The 21,286-nt window shown below is 50.0% G+C and overlaps 1 protein-coding gene across 2 annotated transcripts in view; it reads right to left on the minus strand.

The window, feature by feature from the left end:
* Positions 1 to 417: 417 nt before the first annotated feature.
* LOC111156507 (T-box 5) overlaps positions 418 to 21,286 on the minus strand; it is a 44,883-nt gene continuing 24,014 nt past the window's right edge. For both annotated transcript variants that reach the window (XM_022517447.1, XM_022517446.1), the window contains 2 exons: positions 10,284 to 10,510; positions 418 to 1,043 (listed from right to left, as the gene is read on the minus strand). In XM_022517447.1, the coding sequence (XP_022373155.1) occupies positions 469 to 1,043; positions 10,284 to 10,510 (802 nt within the window). In that variant the 3' untranslated portion in view covers positions 418 to 468. The remainder of the gene's footprint in view (positions 1,044 to 10,283; positions 10,511 to 21,286) is intronic.

Here is a 21,286-nt window from a genome sequence, read left to right on the forward strand (position 1 = left end):
ATTAAGAAAATTGAAAGGAAAAAAAATATATTATTATTTATTATATAACAATGTCAACATTAACACCAAGACAGGGAAGACTCCAACTACACCATTCGGCTAAAACACTCGATAAGGCAAGGCTTTCTGGAGACCGAAAGAAGGAATCACGGAGGACATCTGGAGGTGGTGTGAGCATGGCCGGCCAATGAGGGGGGGGGTCGGGGGGGGGGGGGGGGGGGGGCAGTGGTGGGGGCTCATCTTGTGTCGGTTGGTTTTGCGACGGAACAACAAAGTCACATTTTTTGAATTGTGGTTTCCAGCGGCTGATTAGATCAGCGCTCGGGGCTCTCATGGGTCAAGACTTGAACAAGGAAATGAAAACTGTCATCCGTGGGGTTCTCTTTGCTACTGTCTCTCCCTTCCTCCCTCTCTCTCTCTTTCTCTTCTCTCTCTCTAGCCACTGTCTGCGAGGAAGCAGGTCTCGCTTTAGCTGTTCTCACTCCACTCCGGCACCATGCCAACCCCATGCACTGAGTGATACTGGTGCGGGGACAGGGTCCGTGGCACGCTGTGAGAATAGAGAAACTCGGAGGGCTGCAGGCCGCCGGGCGACGGCAGGCCAGTCTGCGGCCCACACTGCCTGACCACAGGCTGGTGGGCCACGGAGGTCTGGTGCTGGAACATCCCCTCTCCGAGCTGCGGGGAGCCGTGGTTGGCCATACCAGCCAGCCGGGGGACCAGGGGCCCCGAGGCGAAGTGGGCCGAGAAGTGCTGGTAGGGGAGCCTGTCCATGGGCTGCACCGTGGCCACCGTGCAGCTGCTGTAGGAAGGCACGCTGGGCCATGTGTTGCAGCTGAGGTCCTCCAGGCTGGGCACCGGCTCGCTGGGGGGCGGGGCGCTGGCGTACATGCAGGCCTGCCGCTGTGCTGACTCTGTCCTGTAGGAGGCGCTCAGGCCCTGCTGCTGGGGGTAGCCGGCCCGGTAGAAGGGGTCCTCCTCGCTGGGCGACGTCTCCATGTAGGGCTTCTTGTAGGGATGGTCTGTGGTGGAACATTCTTCATCTGCGGAGGCGGGAGGAAAGAGACCAGTGAGGCCGGGGCTAGAGGCGGACGCAGCCACGGGACTCGAGGACCCCTTCCCCAGTTGGGGGTGGGGGGGAATAGCCCCCATTCTGATCAGTAACGGTGGAGACTTTGAGTGAAGACTTTGACCTTCCTGAGCTCGGTTTTATCTCTAGCACGAAAAGGAGGCTACAGAGGGACATGCTGACAAAGGGATGCCAGAACACAGACTGAGCACTGAGGCCAGGGCTTGGGAGCAGACAACACCGAGTACGTAAAGATGCCTGATCTCTTCCCTCTGCCCTGGTGTGCACATTCAACGAAGGCGGGACATGGTCTATGCTCCTCACCACCGTATCCCCCAGAATCCAGAACATACCTAGGAACCAAAGTAAGAACAATACCGTCCACGATTACAGTACGAAGGCACACAAACGGCGTTTACTCCGCCTGGTACTGTCCTAAGCACTCTCCGGAAGGGACCCCAGGCAGCGGGCCCAGCAACCCCATGGGGTGGGCTCTGTGAGGGTCCCCACTTTGCAGATCAGAAAACGGAAGACCAGAGAGGTCAAGCAACTTGCCCAAGGTCTGAGTTACGCAGCTGCTAAACAATGGAATGGGGTGGGGGGTCAGAATTCAAGTCATTGAATTAGGCAGGAGTCCCTGCTCTTCGTGACCAGGCTACACACAAGGGCACGCACTGAGTATCTGTGCAACAGACGGAAGGACAGAGGGACAAGTGCACAGATGGACGGGAGCTCGGGCGAGTCCCCAGATCCTTCCCCGATGCCTGTGTTGGCAAGTCCCGGTTAATATCTCTTAAAGCTGGTACAACTTAATGGGTCACCGTTTCCTTATTGAAAAAGTCACTTCCCTTCCCCCAGACTCCATCGAGTCCCCGGTGTAGGGCCGTGGAGATCATTCCATCTCTGAAAGACGGTCTTCCCTAACTGGTCGGAGTCACCGCCTCCTTCGGGAATGATCACAAGGGCTGGGCTCTCTCCAAAATAACACACTGAAACACAACGTTTTAAAAACCATCCATGTGCCCAGCACAGCTTCACATGCACTTTTGGAAGCTCAGGGATCCCCTCAAATCCAGACCCTAAGTTAAGAAGTGTAGACGCATCTGGGTTTCAGTCTGGTTCTCCTACTTCCTAACTGTGCGCCGGCCGCAGGCGTCCGCCCTGAGACCTGCGCTCGGCATGTCTGAATCCAAGTCAATAATACTTACCTCACCGGGCCGCTAAGAATTCAATAAATCAAGCCCGTAAATCTCCTGATATCTGTCAACAAAAGCAGCTCTTGCTGCAAGGAAAACACCACCAGTCAGTCTCTTGGCAGACCTGATACAGAGTAACACGCCTCCAGGTGTTTCCTTCGGGGAAGCCATCTTAAGAGTTTCCAGCAAGGTGTAAACGTCCCACAGATTCATTCCTTTGCTGGAATTTTATCCCCCAACCTGGAGATTTTTCTGTCCTTCTCTTTCAGTCTCTTTTGAATCAATACATGCAAAGAAATCAGGTCTGTCTTTGGGGGGCGGTGTGTGAGAAAAAGGAAACACTAGGGCGCTCCTGCACCTCTGCAGTGATGGTCAGTGGCCTGGGGGCAGGATGTGGGACTAACTAATGGGAGAAGATGATCCTTATTCTGTATTAAGCTCCTGCTGAGCCAGAATTCAAGTCATCGAATTAGGTAGGAGTCTCTGCTCTTGGAGACCAGGCTACACACAAGGGCACGCACTGAGTATCTGTGCAACAGACAGAAGGACAGAGGGACAAGTGCACAGATGGACGGGAGCTTGGGCGAGTCCCTAGATCCTTCCCCAATGCCTGATCTCACAGTAATTCCTCCAGGTGGCCTGTCACAGAGGCAGAAACTGAACTCAGAGAAGTGACCTTCCCAAGGTCACGGAACTAGAAAGGAACATGAACTGGAATCCAAGCCAAGTCTGCCTTCCTTGCCAATGGCACCTTGCTTCTAGCTCTCTCGATTTCTCACACCAAATGCCACTCACCTAGTTCTCCAACAGAGATGTACTGAGCCGCTCCCAAGTGCCAGGTACTGGGCCCAGAGCAGCCAATAATGAGGTCCGGCTCAGTGCACTTGGAGGTGGGAAGGGGGGACCCTCTCCATCCCACCCTGAGCAGTGACGCGGCAGGAGGCTGACAGGTGGTGAATGGGAGGTGGGCCTTGCATATAAAGCTTCGCCCCACAGTGAGTCCTTTGGTTTTGCACCAGATTTTAAAACAGCTCCCCAACTCAAGTAGTAGAGCTTGGGTTTGGGTTCCGCCGAATCCTTCCATGGGCATCACGCCCAGAGTGACACCCACAGGTGGGTGAAAACTCTGCCCCCATGTAAACCCATCTAGGCTGGGACTGTACCCACCTCCCAGCAAGCGTGTTTATTTTCAGCAAGACTCTTTCTGGGACACATCTGGGCCCCATAGGACGCCCAAACATTTGTCCAGAATAAAAGCCAAAAATGCGGCCTCTCTTCCAGGTGCTTTAAACACATCATGCCAACCGTCCAGATGTGTGAAGATAGCCAGATGAGCTGGTGGCCACTTTTTCCACCTTTCAACGGGGCATTTGTCTTTGGTGTCCTGAAGACGTTGCTACGCTCGACTTTTTCTGTCCTCCCCCCCTCCTCCCTCAGTCACCTCGTGCTTCCATGCTTGCTTCCAACCCATCCACCCCCACCACACACAACACCCCCCCCCACGCCCTGGATCCATAAATCTGAATGTTTCCATTGTTGCTAGAATCATAACCTTTGGGTTTTCCATTTAACCAGGGCGTTTCCCCTTTTCAATAATCAAGAGTACAGCTGCAGGGTACCCTTGGCAAGAGAAAAAAAACAAGGCAAATGAACCATTCCCGAGTTTCTGATCCCCTTCCAGATTTGTTACAAGCGAAAAAAGGAAGAATAATATGAAAAAGGCCGGAGCACATTTTGGAAAATCGTAAAATTACACATTCCAGTCTTTAATAACCCAAAGATCTGATGCAGAGTCCTAAGAAAAGCAAAAGGCCAGCTTATTCATGAAAGCGGGTCCCGAGTGTTCTCAAATTCCTCTTGGACCTCATCACGTTATAAAGAAATTCCAAAGCATGGATCCAAATTTCAGGTTGGTGGTGATCAATGGTTGGGATGGAATCCCTGTGTTTGTTTTGGTCACGGTTTTAGTTCCTTTCTCTTTACTGGGAGCCCGATAACCGGTCAACAGCAAAGCCCTCTTTCCCAGCCGAGTCGTGTTTACCTTCCAGGTCGGGAAACGGGTAGTCAAGCATCAAGCCTTCCATAGACGGGCCCACAGTTTAGTCTTGGAAAGGTGTGTAGTAAGAGTGGTCCATTACATTCCACCTGTCCTGAACCCAACTGAGTCCGCTGAATACCAGGAAAGCTCTTCCCGATTCTGAGCACCGCGTAGCACTGAGAAATATCCCGGCCCCTTGCATTTTTCTAGTGGTTTCTGATTCTGGATAAATGGCTTCAGTGATCAATCCAGAGCACAGATTTGAGGGCCTGTCTCTGATTCTCCCTGGCCATGTGGCCTTGGGCAGATCACTGCACCACATCCCGATCTTAGTTCTTGACTACGTAGGGGGATAATGCTTTAATTTCTTGCAGGAATGGAGATGATAAGTGTGCAGATCTTATCTGTCCGAGTCACATGGGTCTCCTCTTTGTTCCCTCTTAGAAGATCGGACAGATGGCTCTGGGGACTGTCCAATGCTTGAAGGTGCCTGGGGAGATCCCAGAGCAGGAAAACTCACAAGGCTGCTTTTATATTGCTCATCCCATTAAGCAAATATTGTCACTTTTCCCAAATGGGTCATTTCGCTTGCCGACCGGGTTCATTCGGATAAAAAATCCTGTTGAGGGGCACCTGGGTGGCTCAGTGGGTTAAGCCTCTGCCTTCGGCTCAGGTCATGATCCCAGGGTCCTGGGATCGAGCCCCGCGTCAGGCTCTCTGCTCAGCGGGGAGCCTGCTTCCCTTCCTCTCTCTCTGCCTGCCTCTCTGCCTACTTGTGATCTCTGTCTGTCAGGTAGGTGAATAAAATCTTAAAAAAGAAAAAAAAGAAAAAAAATCCTGTTGAACTACCATTCCTTGGTTGGATGACCTTTGGCAAAGTCAGAAGTGGAACTATGATTCGGGCCTTGTGGGTCACAGCACAGTGCTCTTTCTGACGGACAGTCTAGCCTTTCGGCTTTCGTGAAACTCACTTTCCAGAAAAGAGGAGAAGATGGTAACCTTGACCTGATGGTTGGATGGATGGTTAGATGGATGAATGGACAGAAGGATGGATGAAGGTTGTGTGTATCTCTGTAGTGTTAGATTTTAGCTCAAAGTGGGACAGACTGAATCAGTATTGTGAGAAGATCCTGAATTGGGAATCAAAAGACTCGGGTCCAACTCTCACTGAACCACCAACTGAAAATCATGACATTTCTTTATTTCCTTATTATCTGTCCCCTCAATGAGAACACAAGTTTTGGGAGAGCAAGAGCCTTCACCCCCTTGCTGTCCCTTTATCCCATGTACTTGGGACAGTGTCTGGGACAAAGGAAATGCTCAACCAATATTTATTCCACAAAGGCATCCCAGATCTGTCACTCACCAGCCACACGACCTTGGGAAGCCAATCCAACCTCTTGGTCCCCCGTTATACGCCCACAAAATGGGGATGGAAGACACCCCCGCCCCAGCTCAGGGGCTGGAATGAGGATCCAATGAAGAAAACAACGTGAAATTGCTCTAAAAAGCACCCAGCACTGACAAAACGCACCCCACAGAACCCCCTTCCTCTCCTACTCCCCTGACTTCCTTTTGAATAGCCAGGGCAGTAGATGGCTTTGTTCAAATCTTTATTTGGGTTGCCTCTGGATTTCTAAGGTTGGGGGGGTGTGGGCCGGTTATCAGGGTGGGAGGAGGAAAGAAAGACAGATGAGTGCTCTCCCAGGGCCCGGGGTCCTGGATCTGATTGAGTGGCATTGATAAAAGACCTTCCCGGCTCTTTGGGTTCCCTCCATCGGGAGAGATAGTTTGGAGACAGCCGGGTCCAAACACGAGAATCTCTCCGGCTTGCCTGGCCCTTTGACATTTCACTGGGCCTGCCTCCTGGGCTCGTTGGAAAGGAGACAGACAATGAGGGGAAGTCAGATAGTGGGGCAGGCAGGGGCCCCAAGAGGGGGCGGGGGGAGGAGGTAAGCCACCCATGGAGCCATCACTTCACGGGAATCCCAAACTGGAAGGAAATCTTGCTGATTCTTTATCACCTTACAATGGAGGCTGATGATGAATTGCTTTTTGTCGTCTCTGAGGCACTCGGGACAGACAGAGCTCGGCTGGAACGTTCCCTGTCCCTGGGAGCGCCTTTTTGGGGGTGGAGGGAGGTGGGAAGGACAGAGGTTTGTGGCGAGGTGAAAGGGTTCCTGCACGGTGCACACCCCAGGCACCCCGAATGCACGGACCGTGGCTTGAACCCGGGGCAGGACCACTCAGGACAAATCACTCAGTCCCTTTGAGCCTCAGTTTCTGCCCCTGTGGAAAAGGGCCATCCTTCACCTTGTTCCGGGCAACGGGTCCCGGGGACTGACTGTACCCACACCGCCAGCTCCTGGCACCGCACCCAGGGCTGAGCGCCATCATTTCCCACCTCGCAGCCTGCGACAGCCTCTCCGCAGAGCTCTGGAACCCATCCTCGTCCCCCCTACCCGCCACGTGCACCTCCCCACCCCCCAGCACAGCAAAATGCCTGCTTCAAAACAGAAACCTCATCATGTCCCTCATGGGTTGAAACCCCTCCGAGGGCTGCCTGTTGGTGTTAGGATAAAATCTAACTGGGTAGCTCAGTCGTTTGACTCTCCGATGCTTGGTTTTGGCTCAGGTCATGATCTCGGGGTCCTAGGATCGAGCCCCACATCGGGCTCCCTGCTCAGCACGGCGTCTGCTGGTCCTTCTCCCTCTGCTCCTCCCCCAGCTCATGTGTACTTTCTCTCTCTCTCTCTCTCTCTCTCTAATAAATAATCTTTTTTTTTTTTATCTAAAGTCCTTAAAATGGCTTACAAGGGCTAGCAGCGTGCTGGCTCCTGCCTTTCTCTGTAGCTCATCTGCCTCCCCTTCCCTTCATTACCTTCCAGCCACACTGGCCTTGTGTCTGCTCCCCTGTGGGGGGCTGGCTCCCCATCTTCTCAGGGGCTGCACCCATACCCTTCTCTCTGCCTGGATCCCCAGCCATCTCCCCTCTTTTTCCATCCAGCTCCCACTCTGCAGATCCTGGCTTAAATCCTCCCTGACCCCCCGTTCCTGCCTCCCACCCCCACAACATATGCATCGGCAGGTTCCCTATCTCCTCCATACCATCAGATCACCCTTGTAATCAAGCAGTCGCATCACAATATGTAATTATACATCTGACCTGCCTGCAACCATGAGCTTCCTAAGGGCAGAGCAGTGGCCGGATAACATGTGCTGGGCACTTCTGGGTCGGACACTGTTCCGGGGGCTTTGCATGGACCCCCTCATTCCATCTCATCATGACCCTACAGGGGAGGTGCTACTGAGATCCTCATTTTACAGCAAAGAGAACTGAGGACGAGAACGCGAGCAGCTTGCCCGTGGCCACATTTCTGGAAAGCCTCAGCTGCCGGGATGTCCCGCGGGAGACCGGCCACTGAGTCCGGTTTCCCCAGTGGCCGCCTCAAGCTGACCCTGTGTTCACCTGAGGATCCTGCCATCCGAAGAGTTCACCCCCTAAAGCCACCTCACACCACCCTCTAGGAGAAAACCTTTGCAAAGATGCTGCTGTAAACGCTGAGTCTTAAAAAGCACTTGGATGCTTTTTAACTTCTTCCTTCCCTTCTTTTGGGCTGGCATGCATTTAACTGATGGAACTCCTTAATTCAAACCTGGTGAGCTCTTAAGCAGTACATTTGACTCAGTCTCCAGACCGATCTCTAGTGAAAGATGGTGTTTTGGGGATTATGGCTGATAAGCAAAGGTAATGAGGACCGTCTACAATGGGACTCGGAGCTCAGGCAGAGCCTGCAGACAAGGCATGGGTTCAAATTCTACCTTCGGGAACCAACAGCACGTGATTTTTGTTTTCTGAGCCTAAGTTTCCCTTTGTAAAGTGGGTGAATAACAGCACCTACTCAGTAGTGTTGTCGAAAGGCTTAGGGCACAGAACCTGTGCAGGGCTTCCCTTCAACAGGACATAGACCAGAAACTTCGTGCAGGTACCTGTGCCCCAGGGGACATCCTTAACCCCTGGCTCCTGCCTGAAGAGACGGGCATGTTTGCAGGCCTCTGGTCTCCAGCCCAGGCAGCAGTAGACACGCTGGGAGCTGGGCCAGGGGGCCTGTGGGGGTGATAATATTGTATAGAACTTCAAGATTCAAGGAGCTTGGACAGGCTTCAGGTTAGGTCTGGAAACTCAGCCTCACCTGGGTCAGCTCCCCAGTCCCAGGCTTGAACCAAGGACAGTCCTTCCCTGCTTCAAAATGGGAGATCGGTAAATGTCAAATAGTCAGACTGTGTTACTTCCTGTGTTACTTTCCTGTGTTACTTTCAGCTCAGAGAAGACTGCCGCAGGATTCGTGTCCATCAGTTCTTATGAGCTGACTTAGAAAATAAAGACAAAGATGAAGAAGAAGAGGGAGAAGGAGGAGGAGGAAGAGGAGGAAGAAGAAGGGGAAGACGAGGGCTAGGAGGGAAAGGAGGGATGAAGGGAGGGGAGAGGGGAGGAGAAGAGGAGGGAGAGAAGGAAGAAATGGACACTGTTTCAGACACTGGGCACAGGACTTCTAAAGGCATCGAGCTGGCCACAGAGGCTGGAAGGTATGACAGGCCACTCTTAAAGACTAAGATTTGGGCCTGCCGGAGCAAACCAGTAACTGATTATTGGGTCAACCCTGTGCTAACTACGGCAAGCACACTTTCATGACATCTTCACACCACACCTAAGGCACAGGTCCAATCATGAGACCAAATCTACAGATTAAAAAAAAAAAAAAAAGGCTTAGAGCAGTTAAGGAATTTGCCCCTAATCATAAAAATCTGCAAATGGCAAAGGTGGGATTCATCCCCATTGTACTTGGTCCCTGCCCCCCACCTCCATATCTGCTTTCTCAAAACTTCACTCAGAAACAGCTCTCTCTTCCTCTGTGGATGCTCTTCCTGGAGCCGTACCTGCCCCTCCCACAATCAGACCTGACAAACGCTGGGCGCTTACTGGGTATCAGGTGCTCTCGGGAACTCAAGCACTGTTGACAAGGCGGGAAACTGAGGCACAGAGAGGCCAGGACGACTGGCTGAGGTCACCCAAGAAGCTGGTGGCAGAGTTGAGACCTGAGCCTGTGTCGTTGGGCCCTGTCGCCCATGCTGTCCTCCCCATGCCGGTCTGCTGTTCACACAAGTGACTGTTCTATCAAGCTGAACTCAACTGCACCTGCTTCGACTCTGGCTCAAAAAATGTGCCACCAGAAATTTCCTTTGGTGTTACAGTCCTCGACTCAGATGACCTGGGAAAAGCCATCCATATCTCATTTGGCAAAGAAGACAACGAAGGGTCTCAGACGGAATTTAAACCAAACTTAAAGACAAAATGCAAGAGAGAGAAGATCAGCTGAGATTTTCTTTTCCTTTTCTTTTTCTTTGATTTTGATTTTGATCTGGAAAGGAGAGAAGAGCTCAGAATCCACCCACCTAAGAGAAACCCTAGCACATAAACCAAAGCACATCCAACTACAAGAAGGCTTCCTGCAGCCTGGCTTATAATACACCCAGAAATTCGAGAATCAGCCACCTTTGCCCACTCGTGGGAGTGAACACAAACTCTGCTTTCTCTTCAGCAGCTAAAAAAAAGCACGAGGCAGCTGGACGTTCATGAAAAGATCATCTATAACGTATTCTTGAGCTTCAGAACCCAAGTTGCAAAACAGTCCAATATCAACTGTTAAAAGTAGAAACAACTATTTTTATGTGTCTTTGCACACGTGCACACATGTGCATATGTGTGAACGCATTAAACAGGACTGAACGGTTTTCCCCAAGGAAGGGGCCCCAGAACTGAAGGAGACATGTCAAAGGAAGATCCTTTACTTTTACTGAACAGTTTGAATTTCTTACAATTTCCATGTATTTTTATATTGCTTACATTTTTCAAATACATAAGTGTACTTTTTCCCCCCAAGGAAAGGAAGGAAACACAGAAAAGGGTCGTCACACTCACCTTTCCTCTTGGTGCAATGGTAAATCTGACCGTGCTCCTGGGGCAGTGGGTATGGGTTGGGTGGGGGCAGGAGGTCCTGGGAGGGGCCAGACACACCATTCTCGCACTGGTACTGGGATCCCAAGTTGGATGAGGCAGAGAGAGCTCGAGGCTCATTGCTGAAAGGACTGTGGTTGGAGGCTACTTTTTGTCTTACTGTGCTCCTGGGAACCACGGGATATTCTTTACTGAAAGAGAGAAGATTGGAAAAAACATTGATCAGTGCCCTGATAGAGATCCCCCCTGCTGGCGGAACCAAAGTGTCAAAGAATCCACCAGAAATGCATCACAGAATAAGAAACAAAGGAGTCTTTGATGAGCACCGTGATCCAATTATACCCAAATGCACCGACTGTGACAGACACACATATTCACGCACTAATTTTTCATGCCTTATACATTAGGCAAGTAGGCTTATGAACAGTTCTATGTGCATGCCGAAAACCAAATGATCATCTCCCATGAGGAACCCCTCTTCACATGGCATTTTGAAATACTTCAACCTAATGTATATGTCTTTGACTTCCCTAATTCAAAAGCTAGAAGAGCTGAGTAGTCACTTAGACTGAACTTCTGGGTTTCCATCTTTAAAACAGGGCTGAGGTCTTTATCCAACCTTAGTGAAGAAGTCAGTGACCACCTAGGATACTCAGGTATGATCTCCCGTTACCTTAATCTGGGGAGTTTGCTGCCTGTGCCTTCGAATTTCCTTTTGAGTGGCTGTATTTGTCACCACAGACATTAATATTTAACTTCTCCTCCATGCCTTGGTTTTCCCATCTGTGGAATAGGCCTAGTAAAAATCCCCAGTTCAAAGCGTTGCTGAGAGAAGAAATGAATTAATACGTGTCAAAGACTGAACACAGCAAGTGCTCCACAAATGGGAAGCGTCCTCATTACACCATTGTTTTGAGAGAGTAGGGGCAGAGAGAAAGAGAGGGCGAGAGAGGAAGGAAGGGAGAAGGAAGGGAGAAGGAAGGGCAAGGACAAAGGAAACAGAGCACAGAGCATGGGATCTAAGATTAGGCAGATCCAGATTACGTCCCATCTCCATCACTTACAGACTGTGTGCCCTTCAGAGCCTCAGTGGTCTGAGTAGGTGAACCAAGCAGAATAAAACCCAGTCATGTCTTATGAATAACATCCTCCCAAGGGCTGAAAATGTGGTTCCTCACCCTCTTAGGAGACACCACCCACATGTCCTTGCATTCAGCTTTCAGACCAGTATTCCCATTCTCTTCCTCAAGAGGGCTAGGGGTCTGCAACAGAAACCTTCCCCAGGAAGGAGGGAGGGGTGCTCAGCAGCCCCAGGACCCCCACTGGAAGCCAGGTGGGTGGGAGGGTCAGAGTGGGAGTCTGCAGAGGACCTGGGAGGAGGGGTGGCTCCAAGACCAAAGGGAGAACGGAGAAAAGCTTTTGTACACACACCTAAGAGGAGAATGGTCTGGCCTAGAACACGCGCTCATCCAGGCAGGGGAGGGGGCTGCCAATGTGGAAATTGTGGGCAGGAGAATCACAGTTACACATGCAGGTGGTCGGAGGGGTGACCCAGCTCTTTTCTGGAAGGCAACAGGATAGCAGCCCTTTTCTTAAAAACACACAATATACAGATGCAGCAATCCAATTACTATACGTTTTCCTAAGAAGTTGTTCAAGTCAGGGGCACCTGGGTGGCTCAGTTGGTTAATTGTCTGCCTTCAGCTCGGGTCATGGTCCCAGGGTCCTGGGATCGAGCCCCACATCGGGCTCCTGCTCAGTGAGGAGCCTGCTTCTCCCTCTCCCTCTGCTCCTCCCCCACTCTCACGCTCTTGTTCTCTCTCTCTCACTCTTGCTCTATCTCAAAAAAAAAAAAAAAATCTTGAAAAAAAAAAAAAAGTTGTCCAAGTCTGTGTGCAAAGACGTAAGCATGAGGCTTCTCTCTGCAGCACTGTCTGTAATAGGGGAAAAAACAAGAAACAGCCTAAATGCCTTCATGAATGAGTGGTTAAGTCAACTCTGACAGTGTGGAGAATGGAATATTATACAAGGTTCAAAAAGAATCTGAAGACTGTCCGTACAGGGATGCAGAAAGCCATGCAAGACAAACCAAGGCAGGAGGACACGGAACAGTGTCTAACTTATGAAAATTACCAGGGCTCCCCTCAGGAACTGGGGATATGGGAAAACTTTAAGGGCACTTACGATTTTGTGCAAAGTGGAGCCCTGTTTGGATGAAAAGCAAAACAGAGATGAAGACGAAAATACTGGATGCCTGGGTGGCTCAGTTCGTTAAGCTACTGCCTTCAGCTCAGGTCATGATCCTGGAGTCCCAGGATCGAGTCCCGCATTGGGCTCCCAGCTCCATGGGGAGTCTGCTTCTCCCTCTGAACTTCTCCCCTCTCGTGCTCTCTCTCTCATTCTCTCTCTCAAATAAATAAATAGATAAAATCTTAAAAAAAAAAAAAGAGGAAGATATTCAAAGCCCTCCTCATGCTTCTCCCAAGAAGACTACTTGCAGGTGGGTGGGGGAGAACAGGACTTGAATCTGATCCCAAGTCACCTGGAAATGCAGAGAACCTGCTACTTCCAGGAAATGCTCAGTCTTCATAAAACGCCCCAGAAATGAGTCCTCTACCCACCCCCCTACACCTGAAGCTGTAGCACACCCAACCCAACGTTCTCGCTAACCCAGTGAGCTCAGATAAAGCAGGTCGCCTCGCTAAGCCTTTGTTTCTCCATCTGTGAAATGAGGAAAATGCTGAGATGATGCGGAGAAACCGCAGCCTTCTACCCCGAGGGCCCCCCTCCCCACCAATACCTTCCTATCCCTGAAGAACCCACTGGACCCTGATTTCTATTCATATAGTTAATAATCTGGATGTAGTGGAAAGAAGGAAGGTGCTGGATTTGGGAAGACATGGGTTCTTTAAAATATCCGCCATCTAACGCTGTGTGGCCTTGGATGAGGCACTCAACCTCTCTGAGCCTGATGAGACTGTTGAAAAGATCCCACCAGATGCCCTAGAAAATACCTGGCACTTGGTAGAAACTTCTGTCACGCCCTCACTAAAATGACTCATGCTTTCAGCCCACAGAATTTCTCAGGGCGAAGCAGTCCCATAAACCTGTCTCCTTGACTTGGGAGGCCTTTACTCAGGGGAAAACTGAAGGGTCTAAATTTGGATTTTTAAAATGACGTCTTTATTTTCACTAATCTTGAACTGAATTGAGCATTCCTTTCTGTTACAAACGTAGGCAACAAGCCACGGCTTTATTAGCAGTGGTAGCGACTGCCATCAACAGAAACGAAGTAATTTCATTTCCACCCAGCTGCTGTACATGCTTCAAGATACCATTTGTGCTTATCACGGCTTCAAAATTACAGTCTTTTAGGACCTGCTACTGGATCCCGTTATTTAAGGCATGTAGGAAGCACGTGTAACTCCACATCGCTGTCGAAGAACATTTTGACGACTACGTTTCAGAATCACTGGTTTGCTTTTGGCCATCTATGCATTTAATAGGTTGCCTTTCATCATATTATTCTGAGACGGGTGACCCACAAGGTCCACCGCACCACCAGAGAGGCTCGTGGCACCAAACCACCTAAGAACTTCTCCCTAGAAGAAATAATGTATCAGCAAATCCCCAACTTCGTTGTGACTTTTGCCATAAATCTACTTTTCTTTTATGCCTTTAAAGTCCTCCTGAAATCAAGTCAGGTACCAAGAACACGACATCTAACATGGCATGAGGGCTGCTTCATTGGCCCTTTCCGTCCTTTCTGAGACCCTATGAAGTAGGTTTTGTCCCCACATTCTGGGATGAGGCTACCAAGGTCTTGGGAGGTCAAGCAGCTCGCCCATGGTCCCAGAGCTAGAAAGAGACACAATCAGGATTCTAACTGCTACTCCTAGGAAGGCTCCTGATGATTTTTTTCCATTTCTAGGACACAAATAAGCCTGTAGAGGAGCAGGGGGCTCAGGGCCCACGATTCCTCTCCCAATTCTCCCACCCCTCGGGGGGCAACCATCTCCAGCCAGGCCCCTGACTCTGTTTGTCATGTGAAAGCACATCAGAGTAGCCAAGTAGCGCACATGGAGCGTCTGCCAAGTTTCCATGAGGCTACAGGGCCCTCACGACACCCAGGGGTCCCCCGGCCAAGCTTTCCCGTGGCATGTGCCACCTCTGAACCAAAGCTGGAACCATCCTGAGCAGCCACACTACTCCAAATCTCCCCCCGGGGTCCGAAGTCTGAAAGGAATGAAGTTCACTTTACAGTCCTCTCTTTGCGGCTCCAGCTACGTAATGGAAAAAAGAAGAAGAAGAAGAAGAAGGAGGAGGAGGAGGAGGAGGAGGAGGAGGAGGAGGAGGAGGAAAATTATAATAATAATAAAACATTATAAAAGTTGTCAAATCTCGCTGGCAATTCCATTTAGGTCTGCTTCGTTCCAGAACCAAGCTGCCGGAGCTCCAACAGGAAAGGGGAAATCTCTTTTAGTTTTATATTCTTAATGGGGACAGTTATTTATTTTTTTTAATTAAAGAAAACAACTCGCCCCCACCACAGGGGGGAAAAAAAATTGGCTGAGGGATTTTACAAGAGAATGTATCAATGGACTCCGCGGAATTCTCCCTTCCAAGGCTGCCAAATTGCAAAATTACTCTCTGGAAAGGCCAAATCCTGCTTTTGATTAGTAACACTCACAGAAGTGGGAAAGCCGTATTATCCCAATAACCACTCGTCCCTCACAGCTTGTTTTTCCCCAGGACGCTTGCAATGCCCTCCCCGCTGTCAATCAGGAGCACGTCCCCAGGTCCATCAGACAGGTGTCAAAATGGGTGCGTGCAAGGGTGAAGTGTGTTCTCCACCAGCGCGGGGTTACAGAGGCAGAGGGAGGGAAACACGGCAATCACACAGGCTGTGGGCATCTTCCGGGCTCCCCGACCCGAGGAACACGACCCGTGGCCGTGCGACCCTCTGTCGACCGTCCTTGCGAAGACAGAATCTGGCCCTGCAGCTCACGAGCATTAGCGAGGAATCCAGGGCACAAGGGAAGCAAAGGAAAAGCGGAGAAGCTCCTGCGTGTCTGGGAAGAGAGGCGGCAACAGAGAGCTCTTTTTCTCAGACTAATTCTCATCCTTGTCCCCCACCTCCCAACTCCTCCTCAGCCTTGGTCTCTGGTGCTTTCTTAACGCTCCAGCCGCTCTACTGGTTGACTCACGTGCGTTCCCTCCGGGCAACAAGCACACTTCGTTGGTAGGATTAGCAACACCTTTGAGGTAAAGACATTGAGGCTCAGAGAGGTTAAGCACCTGGCCCCAGATAGCACAGCTAAGAAAAGGATAAAACCGAGCTTGGCCCTGGGTCAGCGCTATTCCCAAGTTCTTGCCAGCGAACTTCTGCTCGATCATAGGAACAGCGCCTTCATACCGACTAGGAACACAGAGCAACAGGGAGACAGAGCCACCCTGTTCTATAAGGTCGCCTGGTGCTGACGGCAGGACACGGGCTGCATGGGCAACGTCAAGGGCTACTGGTCAATCTGTCCGTCCTACCATCTGAGCCACTTTTAGGATACCAGGATGTCCAAAGCCACCGCTGTCTCTGCCGTTGGCCGCATCCCTGCCGATGCTAGCCAGGTTCCCCAGCACCTCGGCTCTGCCTGGGGTGTCGCAGCCCGCAGACTAGCTTCTCCCCGTCTCGGGCCCCCTCTCACGTTCTGTTCCACGTGAACGAGTGCAGTGAATGACGCCATTGTCGCCGGGTCTGGGTTGTAAAACATTACAAGGGAACACTGAGATCCACGGCCAAACTGCTCGCCGCCAGCTAACGAACGCCCCCGAGAACGTTTTCCACCGTGGCCAACTGAATCAGTCTTTTCATGGGAGCAGGTGGCAGGGGCGCCGGGGTGCTGGGGTGAGGGGTGCGGGGCAGGAGGGGCGGTGGCTCACTCAAATGCGGGCAGCCTCTCTCAAACGACTGGCCGGCCCGAGGGAGCAGCGTGCCGGGGCAGGGCTGGGACTCAGGATCGCCGTCCTCCCGGAGCGAGTTCCTCCTCTGGCTAGTACCCTGATTTGCGACTAAAATTCAGAAAGGGGCCCCATCATCCCACAAGAGCGCTCACGACTAACTTTCTAATTCGCTCGGGGGCCTATGTTCTGATCTAACGTGCGGAGATGCCTGGGCGGGACTGAGCTTGGGGCAGATCCTCACCGCTTTTACGGTCACTCTAGGACTCAGTTCCCGGCAGCCCGCAAAGCTGGAGAAGGGCGTGGTGAGAACGGGGCGCACAGAGAAGCTGTACGCCTTTCCCCACGCTGATCCCACCAGGGCAGTAGGATTCGAGGAGCGCCAAGAAATTCCAGGGTGCCTCCCTCTCCACGCTTGAGCAGCCCCCCACTTACTGCAACTTTGGTCCGAGAGCCCGGGCTCCCTTGTTAAATCTCTAGGTAATTTACCATCCGGGTGGTTGTGTGGAGTGGGGGGTTTGAAGTCAGGCTGTGTGGACGTGCCTCACTTCGGTACCTGGCATCAAACCTGGCCACGGGGGAGCCGGCTAGGTTCCACCTTTCTCTGAGCCTCAGTCTTCTGTCTGTAAAATGGGAATGATAAGACTCACTGCCTCCCAGGATTGTAAAACAATACGATGCGGGGAAAGGCTTAGCATATTGGGACACACGGCTCAGTGTGACACCAGCTTACAGATCGCCCAGGATTCTATTCGGAAGCAGAAGTTCTTACATCGCAAGGTCTCCAGATGGCCTATGAACCCCCTTTTCCCCTCCCAAAATATTAGATAGTTAGAACTTGTAAATTTCTCTAGGGAGAAGTCCATACTCGTATCACCTACTCAATAAAGCTTTGAGCAACACGACAGCGGCAGCTCCAGAACCACGGAGAAAGCCCTGGGTCGTTGCACGGACCATGGATGAGGTCAGCCTTGGCCTCAGTCTCTCCACTCACAGAATGGGAATCATGAGGCCCACGTCTCACATCCTTGTCGTGAGCCCCCAGAGCAAGAACTACAATGGGAAACTACAGACAGGAACTCGACATTTTGGTTCTGTCTCCTAAAAGTAGCAATTTTAACAAGTTTAACCATGCCTCTGTCTTAGTAGTTTCTTTTTTGTTTGTTTGTTTTCATGATTTTGGAGGGAGGGTGGGAAGGTGGAGAGGACTTTCCGAGGTTTGGCTGGGGTCTTTCTGGAAGCCAGAAGACTGAAAGGGTCCAGATTAACAGACCTTTCTCGAATTGCTTCCTGTACCGAAGAGGATGGTCTTGAGGCCTTGGTTCTGATGAGGGTCATCCCCTGGGGGCTCCTCCGTCACACACAAGAAAATCAAGCAGCTCCTGGTGACCTCTAGTTCAAATCATGACCTTGGCAAAGTCACCCCAAAGCAACCACCCCTGCAGGAAAGCTAAGCGGCCCCCATGCTAACGTAAAAATCGGTCTCTCCCCCTAAAAACAGGCATAGACATCAATGAGGGAAGGGGTCTTCAGGACAAAGCTTCTAATGTGAGAACATTACTGGGACAGGGTAACTGAGATACCGGGCCGAGGGTAGAGACGGGTAGAGAGATGCGAGTGGGTTTCAAGCTTGGCTGTAGAGAGCATTCATGTGGGGGATTCAAGAACAAAATGCTGACTCCTGTGAAATCTGTAGAAGGGGTTATGCGTACAAGTGTTCTGATGAGCCCTGAGCAACATCCGGAAGTGCTGGATCCTAATACGTACCCCTGAACCTAATGTAACACTGTACATTAACTATATTTCAATTTAAAAAAAAAAGGTTCTGCAAAGAAAAAAAAATACTGGGGCACCTGGGTGGCTCAGTCAGTTAAGCATCTGCCTTGGGCTCAGGTCATGATCCCAGGGTCCTGGGACTGAGTCCTGCATCGGGCTCCTTGTTCAGTGGGGAGCCTGCTTCTCTCTCTGTCCCCCACCCTGCTTGTGTTCCCCCTCTTGCTGTATCTCTCTGTCAAATAAATAAGTAAAAGTAAATAATAATAATAATTAATAATAATAATAAATAATAATAAAGGATATCATTATAATATTCATAAAATATTTATAAATATTATAAAATACTTATTAAAATATAAAAATAATATAGAATATAAAATAATAAATAAAATAAAATAATAAAAAGATACATTATTTTATAATATTTATAAAATATTTATAGATGTTTATATATAATATGTCATATATTATATAATATATAAATATTTTAAAATATATTACATAAATATATACTTATAAAATATATTATATGTAAATATGTAAATATACACATACTTATAAAATATTTATAAATATTTATAAAAATATAAATTATAGAATGTAAAGATGATAATAATAATAATAATAAATAAAACCTTGAAAAAATAAATCTCCCCAGGAGAAAGAGGACTCACTGCAAGAGTTCATTTACACAAAATTCTGAACAGACAAAACTAACTTACAGTCAAAAGAAAAAAGGTTGAAACACGGATTGCTTCTGGTGGGGGGTGTGGAGGCAGGAATTAACTGGGGTGGGGCATAAGGGAAATGTCTGGGGTGAGGGAATGTTCTATATTATGACAGGGGCTTGGATTTCGTAGGCATGTGCATTTGTTAAAAAGTGAACTGTGCACTTAAGATTTGTGCATTTCACCATATGTAATTTTACCTAAAGCAGAGATTTGTGAGGAAAAATTGAATCTTAGTTAATGATACACATGCAGAAGTACAGAGGAGTGGAATGTACTTATGTCTGCCACTCAGTATGAAACGCTTTAAAAAAATAAGATGGATCAATGGATTAGAGAATGTCTGGTTGGATGGACAGACAAATGGATGGATGGGTCAGTGTTTGGATGGATGGACTGGGGGATGGATGGATGGATGGATGGATGGATGGATAGATGGATGGTAGATGGATGGATGGATGGTGGATGGATGGTGGATGGATGGATGGATGGATGGATGGATGACAGGGCAAATATACAGCAAAATATTAATTACAGAACCTAAGCAGTGGGTATGTGGGTGTTCACTGTACAATTCTTCCATGTTTTCTACAGGTCTTCCATTTTTCATAATAAAGCATTGGGGGAGCACCGTAGATACTTCTCATATTCAGCCAGAGTTGAGCACTTAGAGCCAAGGGTTATTTTTTATAAAACAGTCCAGCACATGGGATCTATTTCCAGATCTGTTTCACGCATTTACCTGAATGCCCTTGCGCATTCTGCAGAGCCAAGGGACTACCCAGGGGCAAGCAGGGGACCCTCCATCAGAAAACCTGTCAAAGGGTAGTTTCTGAGCCCTCCCTAGAGCCACCAATTCAGAACCTCTGAGAATGAAACCCAGAAATCTGCTTTTCTTAACAAGCTCCCCCTTCCCCCAGGTAATTTCAATGTCTGCCAAAGTCTGAGAAACACTGCTTAAACGTGAATGAGTGATTTGCCCACAGACACAGTCCCTGAAGAGCAGGTATGCTGGGGCAGCGGGTAGGGGAGGGGAGGGGAGGGTGGGGACAGTGTTGCAGACGAACGGGGATCGGGGTGGGGGGGGAGTCGGGGCAGAGGAGGGGGTGTGGGAGGGCTGTTCTGAGCCTCCATATCCTCAACAGACAACCTCGAGCCAAGGTGAGACCCCTTGGGACAAACCTCAATTTTGCAACGTAGGCTGGCTCAGCTTCCCAAACACAACCCCCTCTTGTTTTCCGTAAATTCACACTTCTCTGGGGGAAGCCGTGTGGCTAGCCAAAAGCACGACAAGAAGCAGGGAGTTAATGCCATCTCCAGAATGTTGTCTTGGAAATCACTGCTCATTAACCGGGCATTCCGATTACCTTTAACCGCAAGCATGGGGATACAAGAGTGCAAAGCCCTTTGAGAAGTGACCATTTGAGGTTAAGGAGCTGAACATTAATTTAGAATCAGGAAGCCGGGCCTGGAGAAGGAGGGAAGGTGCCAATGGAAGGCTTTTAACCTTTCGGGAGCCCCAGAACCCTGAATTCCTTAAAATGGTTTGAAATTTTTGTCTATTTATATCTTGTGAGTTTTTCAGACAGTCCTTGGCTTTCACTGGACTTTCAATAGGGACCCTGATTAGGAAACCCAGCCCTTCTTGGAGGAAGAAGATAGAGGTCAATAAAAATCACTTAGAGGGGCACCTGGGTGGCTCAGTGGGTTAAGCCTCTGCCTTCGACTCAGGTCATGATCCCAGGATCCTGGGATCGAGCCCCACATTAGGTTCTCTGCTCAGCAGGGAGCCTGTATCCCCCTCTCTCCCTGCCTGCCTCTTTGCCTACTTGTGATCTCTCTGTCAAATAAATAAATAAAATCTTTTTAAAAATATTTTTAAAAATCACTTAGAGGCAGGTGAGTCTCTCCTCCTAAGAAACCAAGCTCACGGCCAGGATTCTTCCCCTTGACCAGCTGCGTGGCCCTGGGCACGTCACCCTGGCCTTTGGCTTCCCGAGGGCATGGACCCCGTCTCAGTGCCTGACATCAACCCGTCTGGGCCCAATGCTGGGCCAAGTGCTTCCATGCCTATGCGGATGGTGTTAAAATACGGGGACACACTCTGACTCTCTTTCTGTCTAGAGGAGGGATCCCTGCCCCTGGAATTGGGTCCCCCCTTGGTTGAGTCCCATTCATCCACCAGAATGCAGCAGAAGGGACACTACAGTTTCCAAGGGCGGGTGAACAGAGCCTCGCCATTTCTTCCTGGTTGTCTTGGGGGCAGCCCACAGCCGTGGAAGGAGTTTGACTCCCCAGGGCTGGCAGTGTTGGCTAGGCCGGATGCACATGCTCCAGGGGACAGCCCCACTGACAGCCCAGCAGAAAGCCAGCATGGAGCATGGATGACAGCAGTGTCCCAGTCCGGACATCCGGCCTGGTGCCATCAGCTACCTGCCGCCCCAGACAACACCGGAAGGCAAGCAGGGATGGCCCAGATGATCCCTTTCTAAGCTCCTGACCCACAAA

This window comes from Enhydra lutris, unplaced genomic scaffold (assembly GCF_002288905.1).
Source record: "Enhydra lutris kenyoni isolate GAN:26980312 unplaced genomic scaffold, ASM228890v2 scaffoldscaffold46, whole genome shotgun sequence".
Classification (NCBI taxonomy): Eukaryota; Metazoa; Chordata; class Mammalia; order Carnivora; family Mustelidae; genus Enhydra; species Enhydra lutris.